The 26771-nt window shown below is 39.8% G+C and overlaps 3 protein-coding genes across 4 annotated transcripts in view; all 3 read left to right on the top strand.

Annotated features, from left to right (window-relative positions):
• nin (ninein (GSK3B interacting protein)) overlaps positions 1-14702 on the top strand; it is a 38928-nt gene extending 24226 nt beyond the window's left edge. For both annotated transcript variants that reach the window (XM_051958994.1, XM_051958997.1), the window contains exons 17-28: positions 4480-4578; positions 4663-4732; positions 4831-4977; positions 5065-5181; positions 5374-5487; positions 6462-6608; positions 6700-6879; positions 7582-7716; positions 7809-7910; positions 8663-8755; positions 12101-12217; positions 13767-14702. In XM_051958994.1, coding sequence (XP_051814954.1) covers positions 4480-4578; positions 4663-4732; positions 4831-4977; positions 5065-5181; positions 5374-5487; positions 6462-6608; positions 6700-6879; positions 7582-7716; positions 7809-7910; positions 8663-8755; positions 12101-12217; positions 13767-13982 — 1537 coding nt within the window. In that variant the 3' untranslated portion in view covers positions 13983-14702. The remainder of the gene's footprint in view (positions 1-4479; positions 4579-4662; positions 4733-4830; positions 4978-5064; positions 5182-5373; positions 5488-6461; positions 6609-6699; positions 6880-7581; positions 7717-7808; positions 7911-8662; positions 8756-12100; positions 12218-13766) is intronic.
• LOC127537168 (cingulin-like) lies at positions 1609-2860 on the top strand. Its single transcript, XM_051959025.1, has one exon. The coding sequence runs from the start codon at positions 1664-1666 to the stop codon at positions 2858-2860; it is 1197 nt and encodes a 398-aa protein (XP_051814985.1). The 5' UTR covers positions 1609-1663.
• A 1066-nt stretch (positions 14703-15768) lies between the features above and the next one.
• sav1 (salvador family WW domain containing protein 1) lies at positions 15769-26293 on the top strand. Its single transcript, XM_051959017.1, has 5 exons — positions 15769-16074; positions 17988-18470; positions 23444-23714; positions 24175-24330; positions 25141-26293. The coding sequence occupies exons 1-5, from the start codon at positions 15981-15983 to the stop codon at positions 25352-25354; spliced, it is 1218 nt and encodes a 405-aa protein (XP_051814977.1). The 5' UTR covers positions 15769-15980; the 3' UTR covers positions 25355-26293.
• Positions 26294-26771: the final 478 nt, after the last annotated feature.

Below are 26771 nucleotides of genomic sequence, written 5' to 3' on the forward strand. Positions count from 1 at the left end.
TTTCCGTTAAAGTATCGACGACAATCTTACTAGTTCAAATTGAGTAACTTTTCCCTATTGCTTTCTACATGACACAAGCATTTCCAGTTGTGGGAAGCGGTTTTGAGAAGAATTTTTCTACATTTCAGCACCAATATTGCTCCTGAAACTTCACACAAAGCAAAAGACCCGGTTTGTTGATCATAAAACATCTTTCCCAGTCATTTTGCTCTGCAGTTTCACATCTAATATAAAAGTAATATTTTTCTATGATGAAGACCGATTCTAACAGAGCAGACTCACTAATAGTAAATTGAATCCAGGTTTTGGAAACACATTAACAGGAGCTGGAGTTTAGTCAGTTGCTTCCAGCTGTTTGTGTGAGTGTTTCCTCTGATTTTATTAAATATCTGCAGCATCAAACAGCAGCAGGATCGATATGAGCACATTTGTACACAAGGTGTATGAGCAATAGCTTCATTAATTACTTGTTAATAATATAAATTACGCCGCCCCCCCCGATATGGAAATAGGATTGTTTAGAATCAAACAGCAAGTCACACTGTGTACTTTTCTATACGTCAGACAGGCTCCAGTAACATTTTATAACATAAACACTTAAATAATTTGTTACAACACAGTCGTCCTCAGGTTTAGTCTGAACTCCCTTCATAACTGTGTACATATTTCAATTTATTGATATTTAAGTAGTTTTTAGATTACGACTACATATTGACAAAGGTTTCAGTGTAAACTTATAGATAATTAGACAGTTTCAGGGTTCTAACCAGGACTTTTTTACAGCGTAACGGCAGGTCGGGACGGCCCGACACTATGCGCACGCGCAACAGCCTTCATTAAATCTCGTGAGCGGCCGGCCCAGATGTCAGCCAATGAGCGTCACACAGATGCTCCAAATGCTCGTGATTTAGGTCACTATTCACCATACATGGCATCATGGAAACAACCGAGACATGCTAATTGTAACCCCGAGATTGGAAGCGACTCTTAATTTTAGACGGGAACGGGTCAATCAACAGGAAAGTACGGCTGAGGTGTGGAGACATAAATTAACCTACATAGGTACCCAGTCGATAAAAACAAATGCACATGGCGTTATCTGTCTAAATAACTCTTTCACAGCGCCAACTGCCCCAACAAAGAAATTTTCTCACATAAATATGGAAATATTACGCAAGCAAATGTGCTCAAAACACAGTACCACAACTTGAAAGGCAGCGTAGCGGCCCTAATCACAGCGTAATCTTTTAAACTGACAGCATAACGGCCCGTTACCCTGAAATGCGCTGGCGAGAACCCTGAGTTTGAAGAACTTCCTGATTGTCTAGATGGTATTGTTTTGTTTGATTAGTTAATTGTTATGTCTGATACACCACTTTATGTATGCTCCAAATGCGCTTCATATGCACACTGTGGCTTTTTTCACCACTATGGTGGGTATATCTAAATATACGTTATCAATGAATGTTGTCTCTGAAGCTAAGCTGTTATCTACTTGCTGTAAGCTGATATGAGAGCAGTGTTGATCCTTGTCCAAGTCTCAAAAACTCAATGTTAGACTATTTAATTTATTTAAAATGCTTAAAAATTGTTATTAATCAGGATTGATACTATTGCAGTCATTAAAGTTCTGTGCTGTTGCTGTAATAAATACTGAATAACCATGTACAGGATGGAAATCGAGATGAGCTTCAACCAGAAAATCAAAGAAGTGGAAGATCGTTTCTCAGGTGATCAGGACTCTGCCGAAGAGCGTTTTCAGGCTGACGTTCTGAAACTGGAGCAGCACTACCAAAGTGAGCTGAAGGCTCTTTCTGAAAGCCACGTGACACAGAAGCTCCAATGGGAAGCAGAGATGCATAAAGCTCTAGAGAACATTGAGGAACAAATAAAAATGATGGAGGAGGCCATGGAGCAGGAAAGAGAGAGGCTAAATGAGGAGTGGACGAAAGAACGACAGGAGATAGAAAGTGTTCACAGCGAAGAAATGGAAGCACTGATGGTGGAGAACAAGCAGCTGCAAAATGAGCTGGATGAGTTAATGAGTAAAGCCCAGACTAAAGAAATAGAGCTGAGCAGGCAGCTGAATGACCTCCACAACAGGCTGCAGGAAAGCCTGGACACCAAACATGAGCTGGTTGTTCAGATTGAGAACAAAGCACACGAGACTGAGCTCCTGCTGGCTCAAACAGTGGAGGATTTCAAACAGGAGAGGGCAGAACTTCTGAGAAACAACTCAGAGCTTGAGGCAAAATGCAACGAGATGCTTTCCATGTCCGAGAGGCAGATCATGGAGAGGATCGAACTGTTAACTGAGCGAGATGATTTAAAGATGAAGATAGAAGAGCTGGAGAACCTTCTCAAACAGGCAGCCGTGGATTTTGAGCTTGAACGGAAGGAGCTGCAGGAAAATGTGTCCGTTCTGGAGGAGAAGTTAAAAGATAATCTCAAGAACGAGGGAGAAAAGCTTCAAGCAGAGACAGATGGACTTAAAACTAGAATTAAAGAGCTGGAGATGGAGCTGAACCAGGCAGCAGAGGACTTTGAGTTTGAACGGAAGGAACTACAGGAAAATGTGGCTTTTCTTGAAGAAAAATGTAAAGATAATACAGAAGATGATAGAGAAGAACTTCGAGCAGAAAACGATGGACTTAAAAATAGAATAAAAGAACTGGAGATGGAACTCCAAGAGGTTTTGGCTGCTGCAGAAAAAGACGAGAAAGAAGAAATGAAGGAGTCGAATGAGATTGAGATACTAAACGTCTCTACTCTCCTCGATCAAGGAGGTGATGCCGAGACAAATGTGGAAGCAGGCGAAGATACAGAAAATGTGAAAAATGTTGATCAACAAGATGATTAAATGTCTCCTCTACTAGTGATGATAAAGAAGGCAACGACATGATGGAAGCTGCTAGTAACGAAGAACCAAACAACAAGAGTTTCGTGCAGGATGAGATGACCGAGACTCATGACTTATGGCCTGAAACCGTTTTCGGTGAAGGATGCGACGATGAGGTGGATGTTCTTTCTCATGAAGCCTGTGAATTGTCTTATTGTGATCACAACAACCCAGAATCCCCAGAAGATGTTCTAAATCTTGAAAACAAACCTGAAACCGCTTCCCCGGAGATGCAGCGTGAGTCCATCTCATCACCTGAGGCGTTCCATGACGGTGAGGATAATGAAGTTCTTGAATCGTGTAGCAAAGAAAACAAACCTCAGGATGTACTGGAGGTGGATTGTGGAAGCTTTTCCCATGAAGACGAGCTGCATCGTGAGATTGTGGTTGTGGTCTCAACACCGGAGGAGACAGGTGACACTTGTGAACTTTCTCCAGAGGATGCTGAGGTCAACTGTTCAAAAAGTAGCTCTCATGATTGTGGACAGGAAGGTGAACATTTAACCGCCAAAATAAAGCATGACTGGGTTGAAACTCTGGTTGAAGATGCAGACGAAGAGCACCAGGAGAAATCTATCCTAAAGTTACACTCTCTGTATAAGGCTGCCACGGAGGAGAACGTTCTCCTACACGAGAAGATTTCTTTGCTTCAACAGAAGACGGATATACTTGAGAACCTACTGGCTTACAATAACGAAAAGATCAAAACCGGCCACCAGATTTTAGAGGAAAACTACGGCCTCAAAGTGAAAATGCTGCTGTTGATGGAGCACGTCAAAGAGCTGGAGATACAGGCCTTAAAAATTACAGATCTTCAGATCAGATATGAAGATTGCATGTGTGAAAACGCCAAACTGAAGGACCAAAACGGCAAGCTCGAGAAGAGAATCTGGAGCCTCGAGGGGAAGATCAACGTATTCCACGATTTCCAAGATCAGCAGATTTCGCTTGTGGACGAGATCAGCCGGATGAGGGAAGAAAACGCCAAGCTGTCTGAGCTCCTCGGTGAACTGGAGATGCAGGACGGGATTCTTTCAGTCGAGCACCCGGACGCTGAAGAGTCGGAGGAGGTTTTTGTGGATCTGGAGGTGGAAGTTCAGGCAGTGACCGACCTCGATGGCTGCTGTAAGGAGTTTGAGAAGCAGAACACCAAACTCCGCAGAGCCATCACAGAGCTGCAAGACAAGTCGCAGACATTAAATGAAACCACTCAGGCTCATAGGTAACGTGGAGAAAACTAGGATCCCGACCCTCCATGTCCCTCGTGTGGCCTCTGTCATCCCGTCCCTTTGTGCTGTCGTGTTCTAAGCACTCCCAAACACAACGTAGAGCTGTTCTACCCGTTACTGAGCTGCTGAATCCAAACACTTGTGGCTTAGCTGCTTTGGTCCCTGTAGATCACTTGTGGAGAAGCAAAAATTTGCAAGATCAGTGTCTGTAAATCATAGAATAAAATGCCTTTAATCAGTGTGTAGCCGTGGTGATGTGATCTAAACATGCATTGAGCGGATTAGTTTCGATGCAGCTTGTAGAAATATGTTTTTCTGACTTTCTTCTAATGCCGTTTTTTCTGCCTGTAGATCTGAAGCCAGTCGTCTCGCTGAAGAAAACGTCATCCTCAGGCAAAAAATTGCTGCGCTGAAGGAAGAGGACTTGAAAGAGGCCCAGGACGAGTTAACGTAAGAAGCAACAACCATCTTTTTTATTTTTAAATCACCTTGTATTTTCTTTTCTCATGCAATCTGACGTTTCCTTCCTTCTAGACAAACACTAGGGTACTTGAACGACGAGAAGTTTGAAGCTCACAAAGCAGCAGAGATTTTCAAGAAGCAGGTAAAGCAGTAACTTACAAAACGCAACTTTTCTCTTCCCATAATCAGGTGTTTTTCATTCAGAAGCAGCTTTTTACGTTTTATTTGATCTCTCTGCAGATTTCAGAGCTGCAGGATGAGAATGGGATTCTGTCGGAGGAGAACACCCAAAGCATTGCTGAAATGGAGAGTCTACGACAGCAGCTGGAAGAGCTGATAAAGGAAAACGAGAGGAGGGAGGCATTCCCGGCTGAAGAGAGAAACAAGGTAAACGGAGGTCAACATCGGGCTGATAGTCGTCATGGTGTCGTGGTTGTCGTAGCGGGTAGTTAATCAGTGGCTGTTTTGTGTTAGATGGCAGCTTGTGTGTTTGCTCTGGAGGCAGAGTTGACCAAAGCTCTGGAGGACACTGCACAGCTGGAGGAGAGGAATATCCAGCTGTCACAGCAGCTGTCCGACCTCAGAGAGAAGGTGAGATTAGAAGCACTTTAACGGATCTCCCATCAAATCCATCAAAGTATGACACAAACACCAAATCAAAAATTTATTACCAGCACGGTCTAGTACAATTCACCTTCACCTGCAATTAACAGAGGACAGATCTGCTGAGATATTTGAGTTCAGCTTTAGCAGCAAATACATCGGTTGTCTTTTTGTTTTCAGGCAGCTAAGGTGGACGCTATGGAGAATCAGATCAGTCATCTCGTAGAGGAGCAGAAGATTGTGGATAAAGAGACTGTAGGCCTCCGCAACCAGCTAGCGAAAGCTCAGGAGAAGGTAAACTAGTTATCAGCTCTATCCTGACCTACAACTTAACCCTCTGAACCCCTCAAAATACCAACACAGTTAAAGGTGCATCTTCTCTTTTAAGAAATCATAAAAATGACATCTTTTGAGATCCAGAAACTGTCAAAACGGCATAAATTAGTACAAAATTAACCTAATCGAAGATTAAGATTGTGATATTTCATCAGAATTAACTAAAATTTTGCCAGAAATAAACCATTTGCACCACGTCCTATAAAAAGATAAATGTTTTGTGCTGTAACCAGCAACATAAAAACATAATTCAGAGACTTTTCGACTGAACTGCAGGCTGTGTTTACACGTAGCAGAGAGACTGATAGGAAAATAAAACATTTGATCAATAAAATAGATGCAAAATGATATAAAATGGGACCGTTTGTCAGCAAGTAGTTAGAAGACATTCAGCATGGTGAAATATTTTTCATGTAGAAAATGTAGTTTGTAGAGGATGTAAAACTGTAATTAGTAAATTGTCTATAGCAAAACAAAAAATCCCAAAATTCTGTTTATTTTCTTATTCTTTTGGTGATTCATGCCATTATTCTACAATTTTACTATTTCATTTAGCAGACGCTTTTATCCAAAGCCACATACATCTGAGAGTAGATATAAGTAGATTGTAACTGTGTCATACTGCACAGAAGACATTTTTGAGTTTTCTCTCTTTTTTAACCATGATAGTGTTATTCCCATAGAGGTGCAAGACATTTTATTGCATTGAAAAATGATCCCACAATGAGCAAATATGTCAGAAACTACTTGGGCTTCAAAGGGTTAGTTGGTGTGTTAATATTTTGAACAATATTACAGGACAATCACTGTTTCGTAGTCTTATTCCAAAGCATTTTACAGTAACTTACAATGTATTTATATGGATTTGTAACAAAAAAATCCTTAAATCTGTGCAAATACATCAGAATAAATAGACTTCTTTTCCACTAAAGGTCAGGACAGCAGATGAAACTCTTCAGGCCGTCAACCATCAAAGTGCTCGTCTGAAGTCGGACCTTCGCGTTTTGCAGCAGGACAAGGATTCCCTCAAACATGAAGTTGCAGTTTTGCACAAACAGCTGCAGAACATGAACGAAAAAGTGAGTTTTTTATGTACAGCAGCCTCAGCAAATGCACACATACACTCCACCAGAGAACAAAATGTAAACCTTTTTCTACTGTTAACCTCAGAACCAGATTCTGGAGATGGCCTTGCACTCCAGCGGGCTGCAGAATCAGAGCAAGAAGCTGTACAGAGACGAGATGTCTCGACTGAAGGAGCACGAACAGCAGCTGCTCAGGCAGGAGAACGAGAGCCTTCAGGCTGAAGTACACAGCATCAAAGGCGACCTGGTCCAGGCCAGAGAAAAGGTGAGCAGGGGCATGAATCTTACAGACACTGTTGTGACTCAGTTTGCCTGCTAAGGACCAGTGATGATCAGGCAGCTTTGCCACACACATCGTCAAAAATCAATTCTGTATCAAAATATAGAGTCTTCAAAGTGTTTTCGAGAGAATCTTCAGAGTCTGAAGCAAATAATGTTTATTCAGAACAGAAGCTGTAAGAACAAACATGAGCAAAATCTTGAGATTTCAGCTAACTACACAAAGCGTTACATCGTCTTTTATACGTATGCAAATTCCTTCTAAACACACCTCTTCTGTTCTGAAAAGCCACAACCCATCGTCTTAAGACCAACTCAAAATGTAAATGATGTAATCTTACTAAAAGTTAGACCACCTCCTCTTTTTTATTTCTGCTACATTGGCATTATTTCTGCTTGGCTCAGTGTGCCCAAAGTTTCAACTCACGAGTGCAGACGTAGAGAGGGCATGAACTTCCTGTCTTATGCCTTAAATAGGCTCCATAGGCTTCCACAAGATTATTCAGTGATACTCATGACTTCAGTTGACACGTTAGGTCTTCTGATCTTATCTTTGTTAACGCTTAAACTTGATTCACACATCCTATTTATCTAATTTTATCATTTGTTCAATCTATCACAACATCATAAGAGCTTATTAGTGTTCATTTTCCTCTCTGTTAGTCATCTTTTTATCTTGTTTCTGCAGGTCCGTCAGCTCGATGCCACCATCCTGTCCCTGAAGCAGCACAAACAGCAGAGCCAGTCATCCCTGGTGAAGACCTTGGAGCAGGAGAACGTCTCTTTGAAACAGGAGCTGGAAGCACAAAAGGAGCTGAACAAGGTATAAATGGCATTCATTTCACCAGGAAACCCTTTTCAAACTCCTGATTGTGTGACGACCTCCTAAATTCTTGTTACATTATTTGGTTTCAGGGCTGTGAAGCCGGACAAAGACACTCACAGCTGGAGGGTCTTCAGCAGGAAAACGAGGTGCTCAAAGCCCGTATGTCTCAAATGTCAACACAGCTGATGGAGGTAAATCATGAAGCCAGCTTTTCTGTTCTTTCTTCAGCGCTTTCACAAGAAAATGTATGATTTGATGTAAGTTTCATGCTTTCATTTAATTTTTCTTCCACAAAAATTTGGCAAAAATTAACATCTTAACCCTCCTGTTGTCCTCGTTTATGGGCACCAAAAATACTGCTTCCTTGTATGAAAAAAATCCAAAAATTCTGCAAAAAAAATCCCCAAAGTTGTGTAAATTTGCAAAACCTTCAGGAAGAAAAGTCCAAATAATTCCTTAAAAGTTTCCCTTAAAAGATTTGTCTTTAAAAAATCCCCCAAATTTGGAAAGAAAATTCTTCAAAATATTTCAAAAAATGAGCAAAAATTCTCCAAAAAAAATCCTTAAAATATCAAAAGCGATTACATATATATGAGAAAAACTTAATATTTTCTTTAAGAACATTCACACAAAAAATCAAGCAAAATCTAGTGAAATTCGCTGGATTTTGCTTGATTTTTTTTGGGGGGGGGTGAATGTTCTTAAAGAAACATTTTTAACATTTCTTTTTTCCCACAAAAAAATGTTCAAAAATTTCCCAAAAATGTTGAAAATGTGGACATCAGAAGTTTCCCACATTTTCAATCTTAAATTGGGTCAGTTGGGACCTGTAGAGCAACACCAGGGTTAATGGGAATTCATGATCAGATTCTTAAATAAAATTAATCTCTTCTGTGCACGTTTTTTTCCTTCTGGCTGCATCACTTTTTCTTTCTGCTTTCAGTCGCTTCAGGCTCATTTCGTTGGACTCCTACCTCCGTCTCCTCACAGGATCCCGAGAGGACAACACCGTGGCGAAGATCCGGACAACATGCAGGTACAGCACGATTTCAACCTTCCTCAGAGCAAACCTGGTCAAATATGTGATCATATTTGAAAAGCTGAAAGAGAGTTGCATGTTCGTGTACTACTCAAGTAGGCTTGCAAATGAAATCATCACCTACAGGATAGAAAAACTACTGGGTCTGGATGCTGCATCATTCCACTGAGCTCCATTACTTTCATTCTGTGTCATTGTTCTTTGTCACATTGTATTATTTGATATTAAATTCATCATTACACCCTGTAGGAGTGGAAACATGCAGTACACATGCCATGTTGTATCTTTTTTTTTTAAAGGGATATAATGGGAGTTGAATGTCTGTACACCCGTTATATTCCACACTCCCATAAATCGCTCATTTCAGGTGCTAAGTAATGCATTTTACATTTTTTGTTTGTTTTGTGGCAGTCAATTTGAACAAAAAGCAACATTTTCAGCATGAAAGTAAGTATTAGAAACCAGCGTTTCCCCTACAGTTGTACAGTGTTCAAACAGCACCCTGAAAAGGCCAAGCTTTAGATTATTTTGCACTACAAACCCTTCATATTCAGCTAGCTAGCTAGTAGGTAGGGGAAGCATCAAAAACAAGAATAAACTGCTGAAAACGTGCATAATTTTCATACACCTGAACTGAGTGTCATTTAGTTGTGATAATCCTTTTATTTTTTTATTTTCCATTCTCCTTTGTGTTTGAAAGCCTGCTTTGCTTCTTGTTTTGGTTCCTGTCAAACTTCCATCTCGGCACCTCGTCTGTCCTTCATCACCTTACATTGCACTGTAATAGTTACTTTATGGGTTTGATATTTAGTCCTCGGTTCCCGTGTGTCTCTTTGTTGTGTTTTTAAACTCACCATCTTTATTGAAGTTTCCATCTTGGGACTGAAGTAGCTGCAGTGGTGTGATCATCTGGGTGTGGTTCTGGTGGTGGTTGTTTCCATTTCTCACCTTTTCTTAGACTCATATCACACAAACATCCGTCTCCTACAACAGATAGATGTAGTTAGTAGGGCTGGCCCGAGGGGGGAAGACGGCCCGAATATTCGGATCCGTTCGTCTGGTCTCTCGGGTCCAAATTTTGCCTTCATTTTGTCTTCAGTTAAACTGAAGAATTCCCAAACAGCGGAGGTCTTCCGCATCTGGTCTTGTGTTTATGCAACGAAGTGAAGCGTGACGTCAGAGTCGGCAGCCACCCAGCCATTCGGGTGGTGGTAACAAACACAAATGGAGGAGCCGAGATGAGCCGAACACGGCAGGATGAGCTCCGAATATTTTCGTCTGGGGGAGGAAGGAGTGATCACATAGACATATGTGTATATGTTTATATGATCACACGACGAGATGAGCTGACATGAGCCGGGGAGGGAGGGGGGTGAATATTCGGATACCAAAATTAATATCCGGATACCGCCGTAGCGAACGAGTATTCGGCTATTCGGGTCCAGCCCTAGTAGTTAGTTACCTTTTATTGTTTTATTTGTATCTGTAGCATGACATTACTAGTTACCAGTAAGTTACCAAGAACATACTGGAGTTTATTGAATCACATAAATGTACATTATTCACAGTTGTTGGATAAAATTGAACCTTTGCATGTACAGTAGAGCTAAACTGTGTTCATGCTGCTGGTGGATCTTTGTTCATTGCTGTCAGTGAGAATCATTAACCTTTTGTGAAATAAATAACTGTAAGCATCCAAGATTTTTAAATTCAGCTTGAGCAGAAATTGTTCTAAAAATATGGCTTTTTTTTTTTTTTCAAAGAAGACTGTGGATTTTTTTCACATCTCTTAAATTAAAATCGCTTTATGAAGGAATCAATCCCAGTATGGACCAGAGGAATGATTTCTCCTCAGTGTATTCTTAGTATTATTTTTCCGATTTAATGGGATTATTTCACAATTCCATGCTTATATTTGTCATCTGCATTTATTTCTCAGGTTAATTGACCATTTTTTCCTCATTTTTCTATCTAAAACCACCATTACAGTCAGTGTGAGCGGCTGTTTTGTGTTCAGTCTGTGTGAGGTGTTCAGCTGTAGCGGTGAGGGTGGAGCTCCGGTGAAGTTTACCTGCCTTTTCTCTCCAGGGCCCGATGGCGGAGCAGCGGGCGGCTCACGCAGACAGCTACCGGCGGATCGGTGGACTGTAACGCCGGCGTCTTTTCCTGCTCTTCGCTCTAACCTCTCCTCACATTCTGCTCTTCCTCTGCTGTGTCTGGAGTCTGTTTCTGCATCCTTATAGGAGATTGTGAACAAACGAGGTGCATGATTGAAAAGGCGCGAAGGTGTAATTTCATTCCACTGCTGCTAGGTGGCAGGAAAGCACAGAAAATAAGCTCCCGGTGTTTTTCCCAATGGGATTTTAACAACAATAATAAAGATAATTCAGAGTTTGTCAGACATGCTGAACACTTGCAAACTTTTTGTAGTTTGAACGTCTCTCCTGATTACAGGGAATCTTTTTTTTTTAAATGTAGGTGTATTTTCTGGTATTTTATAATGTTTTAAAACAGGGTATGTGAATCCTCAGAGGCTAAATCTTGTGTTTGCCTTAAGATCATCGAGGAGTTGAGGCAGAGTTTGTGCCTTCTGAGCCTTTTTCTAACAATCATCCCACTTCCACCTGTTACTGCAGGTGATGTCGCCGCCCAGTCAGGGTTTATAGAGATTTCTAAACCACTTTTAACACTTCTTGACTAAATATTTGACACTACATATGTATTTAAATGTGTGTTTGGGCTACCTTCTGTCTGTTGGATGTTATATTTGGGCCTGTTTTTGTTGCTGCTGCTGCACAACCAAAGTGAATCTTTCTGGTTTTTCTGTTTTTATTTTCCTCTCAAGCAAGGACTGTTCAAACGTCACGTAACTATTGAATGTTTATGTGGTATTTTTATAATTAGAGAATCCACCTGAGCCGAATCACTGTTTGTCCCACGTAGTGTGTCTTTAGATCTAACGTTGTCGTGTCTGTGTTTCGGTTTTCGAGTCGCCTAGTGAGATTTATTTCCCTCCATCATGTATAGAATCGAATGTATTTTATTTTAATTATTTATTTTATTTGATCACGTTAGGATTTATTTTATTTATGCATTAAATTATTTTTTGTAGAGCTCTCTGGGATATATGGCATTATTTTATACCTATTTATATTTTATTTATTTTTTTAGCGCTTTGCCTTCTCCTTTAGAAATGTACCAGAAATCATTATCATGATAAAATAAATTGACTAGTTCACAAGAAATGCGACGTCTGTGTTTTTCATTCACATCAGCTCACATTTTTATCACCAGTTTGTTGCGTATGCAGCAGTTTGACGATTTCCTCGACTGTCTCCTCAGCAGGACGAAAGGGAGAAGAAGATGAAGATCATGGAGGAGAGAATGAGGGAAATCGAACTGTCGCTGCACAACGTCAAGCTGCTGCTGAAAGAGAAGGTCGCTCAGCTGAAAGACCAGGTCAGTCCAACACTTTAAAGGCTTAAAAAGTCAACTGCATGAATGGAGAAGCTCAATTATTGTAAATTACCATTAAAAACGAGGTGGGAAATCTGAATTTAGGGTTACACAGCTTTATTTTTAAGCTGCTGTAGCCTACAAAGTTGGGACTATATTTGGGAGCTTTATAGAATCCAACAGCTACTTTGACAGGGAACTAAATGAACAATTGTGTAGAAAAATGCAGTCATATGGGGGGAAAAAAGGCTGAATTTCTGCACACTGAGTTTACAACACAACAGTTTAGTGCTTTCTCAGGCATCTAATTCAAAGTGAGGAAACATTTTCAGTATTTTTCCCCGTTTAGAACCGTCTAAGCCATCTGCATACAGTAAAGGCAACGAGTCTGTTTTACCTCGTTTGGTAGAAATCTGTGCATTTTCCTTTTATTTCTGACTACTGGATAAACAAAAATGTTCATCCTGTCTGAGTAAAGGAAGCTACAGTTAACAAAACTGTGCAAAGCCTGTACTTTGAAGCGGGATTTTATTTTTAACTTCGGGTTTAAACTCTGGGTTTTCGCTACTATAACTGTTTTACCTCCTATATCTCCATGGTAACGTATGCTGAACTCCTAACCCGGATATGTTTAAGATAAAATATCAGCAAGTATAAAAGCACCATCTAATGAACAATTCGCTCTCTTAGAAAAATGTCATCGGAATGAGCGCTCAGTGGTAGGGAGAGGAGAAGATGAGTTTTTAGAGCTGCAAGCGATTTTAAAGTCGTTTCTTTGTTCTGTCTGCCTTTGCAGAGCTATATAATGAAACAGAAACTGATCAGAAAACATGCTTTGTAGCCTTGTTGTTCCCTTTAAAAGATTTTTCAATTTATATTACATTTTTACATTTGTTCTTTGCAGTTTTACAAACCGTTCACCTCCACCAAGCAGCTGAAAGAATCAAACCAAAGCTATCTAACAGCCACAAGAATGAGACTTAATGTGAGATTACTGAATTCATCGTCCACCATCGCCATGAAAACTGTTTTATTGTCATTTCTGGATCATGTATTTGTGAAATAATTTATCTATTTGTGAGTAGCATTGAAGAGCAGCATCTGTAATGTTACTTTGCAATATTGTGATGGGTGGTGATTAAATTAATCTGAATCTTCAATAAGAAACGTACATCAGAGCTGCTTACACACAAAAGTGCAGTTTTATTGCAGCTTTCCTTCACTTTAGCTGCTGCTGCGTTACCTTCAGTCTGTTTTATGAGTTTTAAATCTTCATATTCCTCTAGCATTACCTGATTTGGTCTTTGTTTGTAAAATACGTCACTCTGGTGTCTGTAGATCTGTTTGTGTTTGATTGGTCATCTGGTACCAAATCGGCCTCTTTTATGTAAATACATCCAGGTTCAGAGATTCTGGGTTGAGTTCACGGCTTTGTAAGACCACCAAATGCTAGTCAACACATTTATTATTTGGGATGATGTACCCTGCATCAAATTAGATTAATTATGATGGCATCAAATCCCTCATCGTCTCCTTTCTCCGACTTTTCCAGCTGCACAAGAATGGCAAAGCCGACGTCCTGATCAGTGATCTGTACGTGGAGAACGCTGAGCTGCTGCAGGCTCTGGAGATCACCAAGCAGCGGCAGAAGATCGCAGAGAAGAAGAACTACCTGCTGGAGGAGAAGATCTCCAGCCTCAACAAGATAGTGCGTGATCTGAACCCGGCACCTCTCCCATCGCTACCTTACCACTACAAATGTCCATGAAGAGTCTCATGGAACACTCGTGAAAGTCAGCCATACATTGCACTGTTTGCTACTGAAAACTCGTGTTGCTGCTTGGAGTCTTTGTGCCAACAGATTGAGCCAAATGCACAAGAACTGGCAGGTTTTGAATATGCAGTGTTCGTTTTATTCTAAGTAATATTTATCTGGACCTATGAAGAACCAAATGTGAGGTCAGACTGTAAAGAAGAGCTTGTATTTTACAGTAATTTATATTTTTCAATAATTATTTGTCAGTGTTACCAATCAGTGAGTAAACATTTTACCATGACAAATACATGTATGTGTGTAAAGAGAACAGCAAACTGAAGTGTACTTTTTAAATAAGTGTTCTTTTTTCTGTTGTTTAAGAGATTAACTGTGTTCGTCTGTGTGTCTTTCACTTCTCAAGCCTTTATGTAAAGACGAAACCCATCTGTTGGCACTAAAATCGTGTGAACACAAAATACTTTGATGACCTTTTCAAAGGTTTTGTCCGACACTACCTGAAGATTTTAAAATGACTGTGGCAATATTAAACTTTTACATGTAATCCTATGACCTGTTGCAATATGTAAAGCTGAATTTGAAGACATTATGCTGCATTATGAATGTTTTTTTTGTTTTTTTAGTTCAAATGAAGGAGCTCGTGTTTGGAACTGCACTAAAGTTGAAACAGGGTGATGTTTGTGTTGCAGGTATCAATAAAATAAATGGATGGTGTTTGGCGGTTCATCAATTATTTCACTGGCAATGCACTCGGCTGAAAATTACTGTTATTTTATTTATGTAACCTTATGTTGGAGGTGAATAGTTTCTCTTGAAATAATTAATTGAATCAACACCAACACATAAGGACAGTGTAATCTCCCACTTAACCTCTGCTGCTCATGTTGTTTCCCCGTCGCTACATTAACATTTGTCCCACCATAAACAAAGCAAAGTAGGAACCAAAGTTCCTCTGAGCTCATGTGGGAGGTAAAAAGTTTCTCCAATGTTATGCAAAGAACATATTAAATGGAGTGTTAAAAGTTCAAAAAAACAATAAAATCCAAACAACACTAGCCCCAAAGAATGTATAATGTGTGTAGTTAATAACTAAGGTTGCATTTCTATTTTATGTGACTTTGTACTCTGATCTTTCTTTCTTGTTCTACAATATATTAAATTTTGTTTAATACTCAGGCATTTTATTTGAAAGTAAGTCTTTTGTCTATGTAATCATACAATAAATAAAATATATAATCATCTGCATTTCATCTGATTAACTTCAATATATATATATATATATATATATATATATTGGCTACCATAAGTGCAAAAGATGCACCTCATTATCCCTGTAGAGTCAAAAAACACACACTAAATATTAACAATAGAAATAATTATTGTTATTATCAGTTTAGAGTCAAGACACGCACATAATCTTTTTGTTTGGCCCAAGAATTCCCTTTGGTATTAATTAACTTATTTTTAAATTAACTCCACTATTCCAACCAACTACCTAATGACAGAGAATAATAATAATAATAACAATACAGTGTATTAAATGTTTTATTTATAGGTCTTTTATTTGGAATTAGGTCTTTTTTCTTAGTTCTCTGGCAACCATGAGTGAAAAGATATATGTCTCATTTTGTCAGTTTAGATTTAAAACCCAAACGCATAAGTGGTGTTTGTCCCAGTGGAAGGCTCCGCAGCTGAGATGTCAACACTACAGTATGTGGGTTTTTTGTTTTTTGGCTCCTCTCCTCCTGCAGAGGGCGGTTTCTCAGCTGGGAGGCCGAACTGGACAGAGCTTATTCCCGGTGAGGAGCAGCGGCGGAGCGGACAGACGCTCCCAGAGTTAGCTCAGCGGGCTAACTGCTGCTAGCTCAGCCTGAAGGCTAAAAAAAATGTTTACTCTCCGCGCCGCGCTGACTGACCGGGACGGTAGCAGAGTCGAAGGATCGTGCCATGACTTTCCAGCGCGGCGTTGTTGATGTGTCCGAGCCTTGAGTTATGCTCTCGCGAAAGAAAAGCAAGAACGAAGCGTCGAAACCAGCCGAGGTACACGGGAAATATGTGAAGAAGGAAACGTCGCCGCTCCTGAGAAGTAAGCGCAACAAGTTAGCATGCTAGCTCGGGTTAGCATCAGTTAGCCCGCTGGTTAAAAGTGCATAAGTGTCAAACCGGAGCCTGCTAACATCAACCAACATGCTAAAGTGAATATTTAGGAATATTGTCTCACATTAACGTGGCTCATTAATCTGTACACAGTTGTTTATTGTAAACAAACAGGCTGCTAACAGCGTAGTTCAGTGGTAGCTTAAATGCTCACCAACTTGCTACGTGAACGTCAGCTGCGTAAAGTTGTGAGGAAAACGGTTAAAGGTTTATTTTATGGCCGCTAAGCTAAACTATTCAATTAAAGACAAGTTTAACTTTATTATTAGACCTTTACTTTCAGCTTCATATCGAGTGGATTAATTTGCTGGAAAGTCTGATTTGGTGCCAGTTAGCCTGCATTTGTCCATCATCGGTTGAACTGAGTGGATGTTAAATAGACAGTTTCCTTTAACTGACATTTAATTTGTGTGATGTAATCATTGTTTACCTTTTAGCACTGAGCTCATCTATAAGAAGTATTACTAACATTTACCTAAGTTTAACTGGAAATAATGTGCTGTTAAAAATAGGGCATTACATTTAGGTTTGAGTTAAAAGTAAGCAAACTTTATTATTTAGACATTATGGCTTCTGTCAGTGTAATGTTGTGTTTTGTTATTGTGTTAGTATTGGTGCATTTAATAGAGTTGTTGTGAATACAATTAAGCCACATACACTGTCATTGAATTGAGTTGTGTTTTCTGGACTTTATAACACAATAGGACTGCAACTAATTATTTTTACATTGTTGATCTATTTATTTGTTGATTGGAAGGTTGTATGATACTGGAGAACAAAATTAGATTGTAATAAGTTGTTTTTCTGTTTTATACAATGCGATATGAAAAATACCACATGACTTTAATAACTTTATTTGGAAAGAATTTATTATACAACAATAATTGGGGGTATTTTTGAGGGGAGAACATCTGCATTAAGTAAATAATTTAATAAAAGACATTTTTACATTGTTCTCATAATCAAAATAGCTCTTTGCTTTGTTTGGCATTTGGGTTTGGCTTTACACAGAGCTCAGTGGTGCTGATTTTAAACAAATTAGTTGTATTGTATTGTGTGATGGCAACAATCGCAAGACACTGTCGACCTGTTTACAGTCAACGTTGTTCTTTCTGTAGCCGAAATGTTGAATACAACTTACAGAAAGAATGTTGTGTTTTCTAAACAAAATAAAACTTCCTGTGTCAAACAACCTTTGAATCGGAGTAAATAATGCTCTATGAGATGGACTTTTCTTGTAGATTAGTCATGGAAGATGAGAATTGTGTACATTTTCTTCTCCTATCAAGCAGTAAAAGTAGTTGTAGCTTCATGTGTTTGAATAAATTTGAAGTCCCATCGCACTCCCTGGTTGTTTGCTCTATAAAATCTAAAAATGGTGAAACATGTGGATCAGTGTTTCCCAGAATCCAAGATGATGTCCTCGAGTGTCTTGTTTTGGCCACAATCTGAATTTGCGATATTGAATAAGTAGATTATATTTTTAAAACCATTTTGAATCACAGGAACTGTATTCTACTCCGTTTTCTTTGGATTATGCTATCTAGTGATGCTTCTGTGGTACCGTGAAACCTGCTCAATCTGGTGTGAAAGCTGAACAAAGTTTCTGTTAATTTTTTTAAAAGCAAATCAGAGATGTTTGAGCAGAAAAGCCCCGGATGATTTGAGATCCAATAACTCTTTTTAGATCTTGTCTGTGACTAAAGCACCTGTAGCTGTGGTGGAGGGAAAATATTTGAAGCATGAGTGCCTCCAGTTGTATGTCTAGTATGTGAGCAGGTGCTGGGGTTATTGTGTTGACTATTTTTAACGTTTCCATTCTAATTCTTCACCTGGTTGCAGATCTGATGCCCTCGTTCATCCGCCATGGACCCACTATTCCCAGACGAACAGAGGTCCCTCTGCCAGAGATGGGGCCCTCTTCCTACCCTGTGCCACCCAGCCGGGAGCCCGTCGGGTCCCGTAACAAGAGCGTCCTGCGGGCCCCCGTGCAGAGACCTCCTCATGAGGTGGCCCGCCGGGAAAGCCACCGCATGTCCGCACCTCCGTACCTGCCTCGGAGCCTGGGAGACCTGTCCCACGAGTACGGAGGCTCATCACAGTCCTTCCTCACAGACGTGAGCCCCATGTCTGAGAACGGAGACGCTGCTCGCTATTATTACCCCTCTGAACCTTATTATGACAACCAGCAGCAGCGACAGCAGCAGCCCAGGAGGGTCCCAGAGCGCTTTCCTGAGGACTATAGATACTATGAGCACAATGAACACAACTTCCAAAGACTTCCCCGACAGCACACCCCCCCAGCTCCAAGCAGACCCCCGTCAGGTAAACATGACATGCATTTTGCTTATTTACAGAATTAATTTAATCTCACACGAGTAGGAAAGCACACTTGAAGAGGCTAAAATTCATATTTTTAAAGCTTTTTATCTGCTTACCCACACCTACACCATTTCAGACTTATGAGGAATTTTTTGTGAAAACTCGGCCAACTTCTCTGAGAAAACTTTGCAGTTTAACCCTCGTGTCATCCTGCGGCTCAAATTGACCCGTTTTAAAGTGTGAAAATGTGGGAAAAAATATGTTTTCACAGTGGAAAAGTTCCACATTTTCAACATTTTGGGAAATTTTTGAAATTTTTTTGGTAGGAAAAAAGAAATGTTTAAAAAAAATGTTTCTTTAAGAACATTCAGAAAAACTCAACCAAAATCCAGCGAGTTTCGCTGGATTTTTTCTGAATGTTCTTAAGGAAAATATTACAACTTTTACTGATATATATGTAGTCACTTTAGATATTTTTAGGATTTTTTTGAAGATTTTTACTCGTTTTTGAAAATATTTACAATTTCTTTTAAATAATTTTTTAAAGTTTTTATTTTTTGCCAAATTTGGGGATTTTTTTAAAAAATAAAACTTTGAAGGGAAACTTTTCAGGAATTTTTGGAATTTTCTTCTTGAAGATTTTCCAAATTTTTTCATAAATTTTTGCTGAATTTTTGGATTTTTTCAGACAAAGGAACAATACTTTTTGGTGCCCATAAATGAGGACAGCAGGAGGGTTGAATAAAGCAGCTGGTTCTGAGTGTTACGAATTGGTTTGGACCACACATCAGCCACTGTAAAAGGAATGCAAGTCACTGGCTGTCAAGCTGAAAAGAGCAATTTTATTCCAGTTTTCCTGAGGAATTGGATATTTTTATCTCGCCGCTTTGCATTGTCCGCGCCAGTGTGATGTAAGTGTAATTTCCTTCAGATTAAATGTGTCGGGGTCACAGGAATTTTCCAGCCCTCGGAGCGAAGTTGAACAGGCATTAGAGGCTCCGCATTTTTCACCTCTGTTTGCCGAATCTTTCTGCCAGCAAACCCGTAATTTGCAGACCGCCCCCTAGTCAGATGTCTGAGCCTCAAACTGCTCGCCGCTATGAATCATCTGCCAACGTATGCGCTGCTCTGCTTTATAATTACATTTCACACTTTATGCTGCTCAGGCAGCGATGTTTAAGAGGAGTCGTCTGTGTAATTTTGGCAAATTCTTGCTGTTATTATCAGCTTATGTTTGTACTGTAAACAGGTAGTTTGTACAAGAGCTTGAAAATATGGCAGCATATGTATTTCTAGGGCTCCTCATATTGATAAAATTCTTAAAATAATGGGTGTTTATTAGTGTTTACTTAAAATACGAAAATACGTGAACCTTAACATTTAGAAAACAATTTAAAATATGGTTGAAGTCATGCATGAACTCGAGTTTTAGCAGTTTTTGTCTTGCTGATCACACATAAACACATGATCAGCAGCTTATTGACCTTTTCTCTGTATTTTCGCTTCATGCTTCGTCACCAGAAGAGTCATATGTTAACTGTGACTAGCCATGTTTCTGTAAATAGTTTTTCCACACATTTTGATATCTTAGCAGTTAAAGAAAATGCAGAATTTGAAATAACTTTCCCAATTTTGCGAAAAATATTTTACACTCGCTTGACTGTTGTTTTTACTTTCTCGTACAAGTGTCGATGCACTTTCAGACCTGCCAACCTGTACGCATTTTGACATGAAAATACGCTGGTACGCTCCGCCTCATTAAACTACTCAAAAAGCTGCAGACATCTGTGAGTGCTGTTAGAAATGTGGACGTGACAACTGACAACACGATGCAGCAGTGTAGTGGTGCAATTTCAACCAATCATCATAGAGTAGCGGAGAATAACGAGTCTGCCGAACCCTTGTTGGCCCGCTCTCTCCTGTCCTCTGCCTCCCTCCGCCTCTCTCCCCGTTCCCTGTGCCCCCACACGCAGCAGCTGATGGTTAAAACGGTAAAATGGTGTGTGTGTGTGTGTGTGTATGCGTGAGTGTACGTGTGTCTTTTGGCAAATATGTACTGTTAATAATGTTACTTTCACGTTGAAAATACGATGTCATACCGGGGAAATAAGCACCGAGAGTTTTTTTTTTTTCCTATCGACATGAGCGCGAGGTGTGTGTGCGTGTGTGAGATTAAGTGGTACTCAAAATATTTCGCCAAGGTTGGCAGGTCTGCACTTTATGGGTGATGGAAGCATCTTTTCTGAACTAAAGTAGTGAACATTTCTCTCATGTGACTGGTCAGCTAATACCAGCTGAGGTGAAGGAATAATTATGTCTTTTTTTTCTTTTATCTCAGCGCTTTTCTTCTTTGTTGTTGTTTCTTCTTCTTTTTCTTTGTGGCTATTTAACAACTGAGATGTGTTCCAAATCACGTACTTTTTCTTTTCAGCCCTTAGTGGACTTTATAATATGATATGCATACAATTGGGATGTTTTACTTGGTCATAATATGTGTCAAACTTTACTTCAAACTTGTTTATATCTGCACACGATGCCATGATGTATGGGATGTAACTTTGCAGAGGATTGTGGGTCAGAATGGCTGGAGAAACATGCCGGCTTGTAGTCTACAAATTCTGACCAGATGTAGTAGGACACCTGGTATTTTTGGCACACCGCTTTAAGACACACAATCTTTTTTTTAATGTGGTAGTAGAGATATTGGAACGTACTCCTGATTTGGCTTCCAGCTTCTTCTACTGTGCATAACGTAGCCTCACCACCACCTTCTGATGATACGACACAGCCCAGTTTGTTCACTTCGAGGCAGTTAATGAAAAGAAGCTTAAGGTGCATCCTTTTCTTTTTCCCTCAAAAACTGTTGTTACATGTCGAAAGTTCACTTCAGATTTGCTTGGAAACACAACTACTGACTGGTGGCTTCATCTTTCTGAAATGCGAAATGTAAAGCTGGTGTTGTATCTTTCGTACTTTGGGTTTACAAATACGCCAGTGTTATCTTTCAGCAGAAAACCTTTTAGATTTGGATGCTTGTAAAGTGTTGAGAAAGACCTACTTGAAACAATAGTGGTGAAAAAAAGTTTACATTTATGTCCACTACCGTTCAAAAAACAGTTTCATGTTTTCCATGAAAACACACTTTTATTCATGTGCTAACATAATTGCACAAGGGTTTTCTAATCATCTATTAGCCTTTCAACACCGTTAGCTAACACAATGTAGCATTAGAACACAGGAGTGATGGTTGCTGGAAATGTTCCTCTGTACCCCTGTGCAGATATTTAGCACATTAACAATGTCTAGACTGAATTTCTGATTCATTTAATGTTATTTTCATTGAAAAAACTGCTTTTCTTTTAAAAATAAGGACATTTCTAAGGGAACTTTAGAACGGTTGTGTACATCTGAGTCAAAAATATACATACAGCAATGCTAATATTTGGTTAAATGTCCATTTTCTACGTGCAAAACAAATAATTTATGTGTTGTTTGAGATTTATTTTTTGTCTATAGCTGACTTGATATTATTAAGGTGCGTCTTTGGTACAAGCAGCACATGATGAGGTGTAAATCTGGACTATTCCTGACTGTCTCCAGTGAAATTCCTGCGATGCACTGATCGAGCTTTAGGTCTCCAGTGAGTATTTTCCTGGAGAAAAGGGCAGAGATGATGATGACGATGAGGTGGAGGAGGAAGAGGAATGCATTTCTGCGGAGCACATTCCATCCCTTCACTCAGCAGCTGGCAAAGAGCTCCGGCTCTGCTGCTGTCACTCTCGTGCAGAATTTATCAGATCTTAGCTGCCATTTTGCTGGGATTCTTGGATTTTCTGCACATTCTCTCGTGCTTTCAGGTTTCTCTCTCTCTCTCTCTCTCAGTCCCTGCTGGCTCATTCGTTCACTCCACACAGCTGTCGGCTCGGCATTCCTCGCTGACGTTATTCCCCAATAAAAGTCCAGGACACATTGAATGAACCCACTCTGCTGTCTGTTCTTAAGCAGAGTTTGGGAGTTCGGTGGTTTGTTGAAAGCGCCAGGCCATGCAGAGATCTCCACCTTCCTGTCCAAAAGTAACAACACTCCCATTTCCTACCATTCATCAGACAATGTCGGTCAGAATGAGATGCTCCGCCACAACAGAGTTAAAGGGATTAAACAGCCCTGTCCAGAACCACGGCGTCGCTTAAAGCTGCATCCGTCATGCTTTAAGTAGTGATTCATAGCATTCCTCTCTTATCCCCCTGTATGTTCAGTTGCCACATCGGAATGACTTTTAAAACGCCGTACAGTCCTCTGCTTTAAGCCTCCTGTTGTCCTCATTTTTGGGCGACAAAAAATATTGTTTCCTTGTCTGACGAAAAATTCCAAAAGTTGCCCAAAGTTCTGAAAATTTACAAAACCTTCAGGAAGAAAATTCCAATAATTCATTAAAAGCTTCCTTTAAAAGTTTTACTTTAAAAAGTCCCCCAGATTTGGCAAGAAAATTCTTGTAATTATTTTTTAAAAATGAGTAAAAGTCTTCCAAAAAAGTCCCTAAAATACCTGAAGTGATGACATGTATATCAGTAAAACTTCTAATATTTTCTTAAGAACGTTCACATAAAAATCAACCAAAATCCAGCGAAATTTGCTGGATTTTAGTTGATTTTTTTATGTGAATGTTCTTAAACATTTTTAGAATTAATTTTTTTCCACCAAAAAATGTTGGAAAATGTGGACACCAGAAGTTTCACTCTGATTTTTTTTTCCCCCCGACATTTTCAAACTATAAAACGGATCAATTTTGACCCGCAGGACGACACGAGGGTTAAATGACATTTTCCCACACATGCTGTTTTTTAAGAAACATCTCAGAATATTTCTCTGTTCCCAGAGGAGCTGCTCGCTGGCCAGCTGCTCCTCTGTATGTTTGGTCAGACATCTCTCCCTCCGCCTCGAGCTTTCTAAAAAAGACCGTGTTTGTTTTCCTCCAGCCATAGGTCGAATACAGGCCAAGTCTCTGGGGAACCTCTCCAGTCTGACGGGAGAGGACCTCCCCCTTCCGGCCGGTTGGACCGTCGACTGGACCATCCGCGGCAGGAAGTACTACATCGACCACAACACCAACACTACACACTGGAGCCACCCTCTGGAGAGGGAAGGGCTCCCTCCGGGCTGGGAGAAGGTGGAGTCGGCCGAGTTCGGGGTCTACTACGTGGATCACATCAACAAGAGGGCGCAGTATCGTCATCCGTGTGCTCCGAGGTAATGTCGTCAGGCTGTTTTACACCGCAGTAATCGCCCCTGTGAGGCTTTCCACAGCAGTTTTCAGGGTTGGTGCATCTTAACGGTCCTAAAAAGCAGCTGTCTGATGCTCGATGCTGATTGGTTCAACTCAGAGACGACAACAACAGCAAACGCCATTTTTCTGTCCGCTTGATGTTCTCTGCAAATGTTGCATTTTTGGCACGCTTTGTGACGTAGAATAACATCATTTTGATGAAATGTCACAGTTGTAATCTTATTTTTGATCATTTTTCTTGATGTGATCCTATATCACACATAATGACTGTTGGAAAGTTTAATACATAGTGCAATTTATGGCAATAATAACAATGTAATGCCACAATTTCACTACCTGTTAAAAGACTTAATATCATTTCTTTGGTTTTATATGAAGAAAATAAGATGTAAACACCACATCTGTCATTTCTTTCTGTTCCAGTGTCCCTCGCTACGATCAGCCACCTCCACTGCCACCTCCTGTGACTTACCAGCCTCGTCCTGCAGAGAGAAACCAGCCGGTGCTCGTACCAGCGAACCCTTATCACACCGCTGAGATCCCCGACTGGCTGCAGGTGTACGCTCGTGCACCGCTCAAGTAAGTAGCATGCACACAAAACATAACATCATTGTTAATCTTAACATCATTGTTTATCTTAAAGGCCTTTCAGTGTAATATGGTTTCTGTTTTAACAATAGACCTCAAATAAAGGAGGTAAAATTTGTTAAATTAGCTAAAAAAAATGAAGTTTTGGGTACATTTTCCACTTCTTTCGAATTTCCTCCTATCCATATCTTCACACTTTGTTGAAAAAGTTCCTTTAAATCATGAAAATTTTGTAAATAACATCAGAGCAGCAAAAGAGAGCTGTGTGGGTCTGCCTCCTTTCTAACAGCTGCAGTCAGTATTGGAATTAAATATTTCAATTTCAAATGTTTTGGGTCCCGTTTTTGTCATTTTGTTTTTGTTGTTTTTTGTCTTTCTGTATCTGACTTTTGTCATTTTGATCATAAAGTAAAATACTACATCATTCATTTCCAGATAGCTGTGACTGAATGCTTTGTTCCTTTGTAGATGAAGTTGTAACGTGTAAATGATAAACTGAGGCATAAAATTGTTGAAATCGAACTTATTTTTCTGAAGAAATTTCAGGCTTTTTATGATGTTTTGTAAAAGGATCATTCCTGAAATGTGAACATTTTCAGAACGTACTTTTTTTGCACTAAAACAAAAGGAAAAACTTGGAGTTATTTATAGGTTGTTATGCTGTGATTTTACTGGTCACTGGAGATCAAACTGGGCTGAATGTGGCTCCTGACCTAGAATGAGTTTGACGCTCCTGCCATCGATGATCAAAAAACCAGGCCGCTTTTTGAAAGTAAAATCATCGCCTTCCCTTCCCGTCAGGTACGACCACATCCTGAAGTGGGAGCTGTTCCAGCTGGCCGACCTGGACACGTATCAGGGGATGCTGAAGCTGCTCTTCATGAAGGAGCTGGAGCACATCGTCAAATCGTACGAGGCGTACCGGCAGGCGCTGCTGTCCGAGGTGGAGGCTCGCAAACAGCGGCAGCAGTGGTACGCCCAGCAGCCCAACAAGAACTTCATAGGGAACATGTGATGTGTGTCGCCGCCACTCCTCTCTGAGGTTTCCACGGTTTGGGAGCGGTCGGAGCTCCCTTTGAAATCACCATCGACTCCTAATTGCCTCTTTACCAAACACATCTGTGCCTTCGCTTGATCCAAATATATCAGCCAGGAAGTCAAGGCTCACTCTAACGGGGGGCCTCGTCCCTCTGACGCGACACTCAACTTATGAATGACTGAATCAAACACTAGAATGAAGAAAGAGGAGGCTGCTCGCGGTGCCTGTTACAGCCGCTGACCAGAGAACTGTTAAGACTGAGAAGCAACGAGTCTGGAAAAAAACAAAAACCTGCTCCGGATATTTGTTGAAAAACATCCTGAGATTTGTGCCTTTTAATAAAATAAAATGCAGCAATTTTATAACGTCTGCTCATATCATGTAAACACACCGGCTGCTCCGTCATGTTTTGTTTTATTTTCCTGTGGGAGAAAGCGACAGGCAGCTTCTTCTAACCTGAAACACTTCATTTTCCTTTGCTTTGTTTCCCTCATAAACTGAAACCAACATACATTGAAGTAAACATGTGCATTCTTCTTTTTTTAATGTCGTACTGTGTACTTTATACAACAGTCCACCTAAATCTGAAGAGGGATTTAACTTTTGATGAAAAGACCTTTTGAGCAGCTCTTGGCGATGCTGTAAATCAGGAATATTCTTCTGTTTGTGTGTTTAATGAAACATAAATAAGCTACTGGAGCATTAAGTTAGACAAACAAGTGCAATTAAGTCTCCTTGTTTCATTCTTTATCTAATATTCAGTGTTTTCTAGTAGTTCAGCTTCTCGGAAATGGGTTTTGTTAATCGGATTCGGCTCCTCTTTAAGATACAACCGAAGGCTGTTGTGACTTTACGACTGGGACAGTTGTGTAACGTCCAAAAATATTAAACTAAAACAGTTTACAATGTGCTGACGGGGTGCCTGGTTGTAGATTTGTAAACAACTCGTGGTTTCTTTTTAGTGAGTCTTTGCAAAACAAGTCTCAGTTTGCACATAAATAATTTTGTGGATTGAAAATACAGAAAAGAAGGAAAATGCATATAAATTATATAGTAATTATCGCAGAAGTCTTTAACCCTCCTGTTGTCTTCATTTACGGGCACCAAAAAATATTGTTTCCTTGTCTGAAAAAAATCCAAAAATTCAGCAAAAAAATTCTCCAAATTTGTAAAAATTTGCAAAATCTTCAGGAGTAAATTTCCAAAAATTTGTTCGAAGTTTCCCTTAAAAGTTTTATTTTAAAAAATCTCCAAATTTGGCAAGAAATAAAAAAACATATATATAAATATAAATATTTTCAAAAAAACAATAAAAATCTTCCAAAAAAATCTTAAAAATATCTCAAGTAATTGCTTATATAGCAGTAAAAGTTCTAGTATTTTCTTTAAGATC

This window comes from Acanthochromis polyacanthus, chromosome 1, assembly GCF_021347895.1.
Source record: "Acanthochromis polyacanthus isolate Apoly-LR-REF ecotype Palm Island chromosome 1, KAUST_Apoly_ChrSc, whole genome shotgun sequence".
Lineage (NCBI taxonomy): Eukaryota > Metazoa > Chordata > Actinopteri > Pomacentridae > Acanthochromis > Acanthochromis polyacanthus.

Bases quoted from the DNA above. Each gene is read 5' to 3' on its own strand.
- LOC127537168 (XM_051959025.1), top strand. From the start codon at position 1,664: ATGTACAGGATGGAAATCGAGATGAGCTTCAACCAGAAAATCAAAGAA.
- sav1 (XM_051959017.1), top strand. From the start codon at position 15,981: ATGCTCTCGCGAAAGAAAAGCAAGAACGAAGCGTCGAAACCAGCCGAG. The intron at 16,075-17,987 runs GTAAGCGCAACA...ACCTGGTTGCAG, and splicing joins AACGTCGCCGCTCCTGAGAA to ATCTGATGCCCTCGTTCATC. The intron at 18,471-23,443 runs GTAAACATGACA...GTTTTCCTCCAG, and splicing joins TCCAAGCAGACCCCCGTCAG to CCATAGGTCGAATACAGGCC.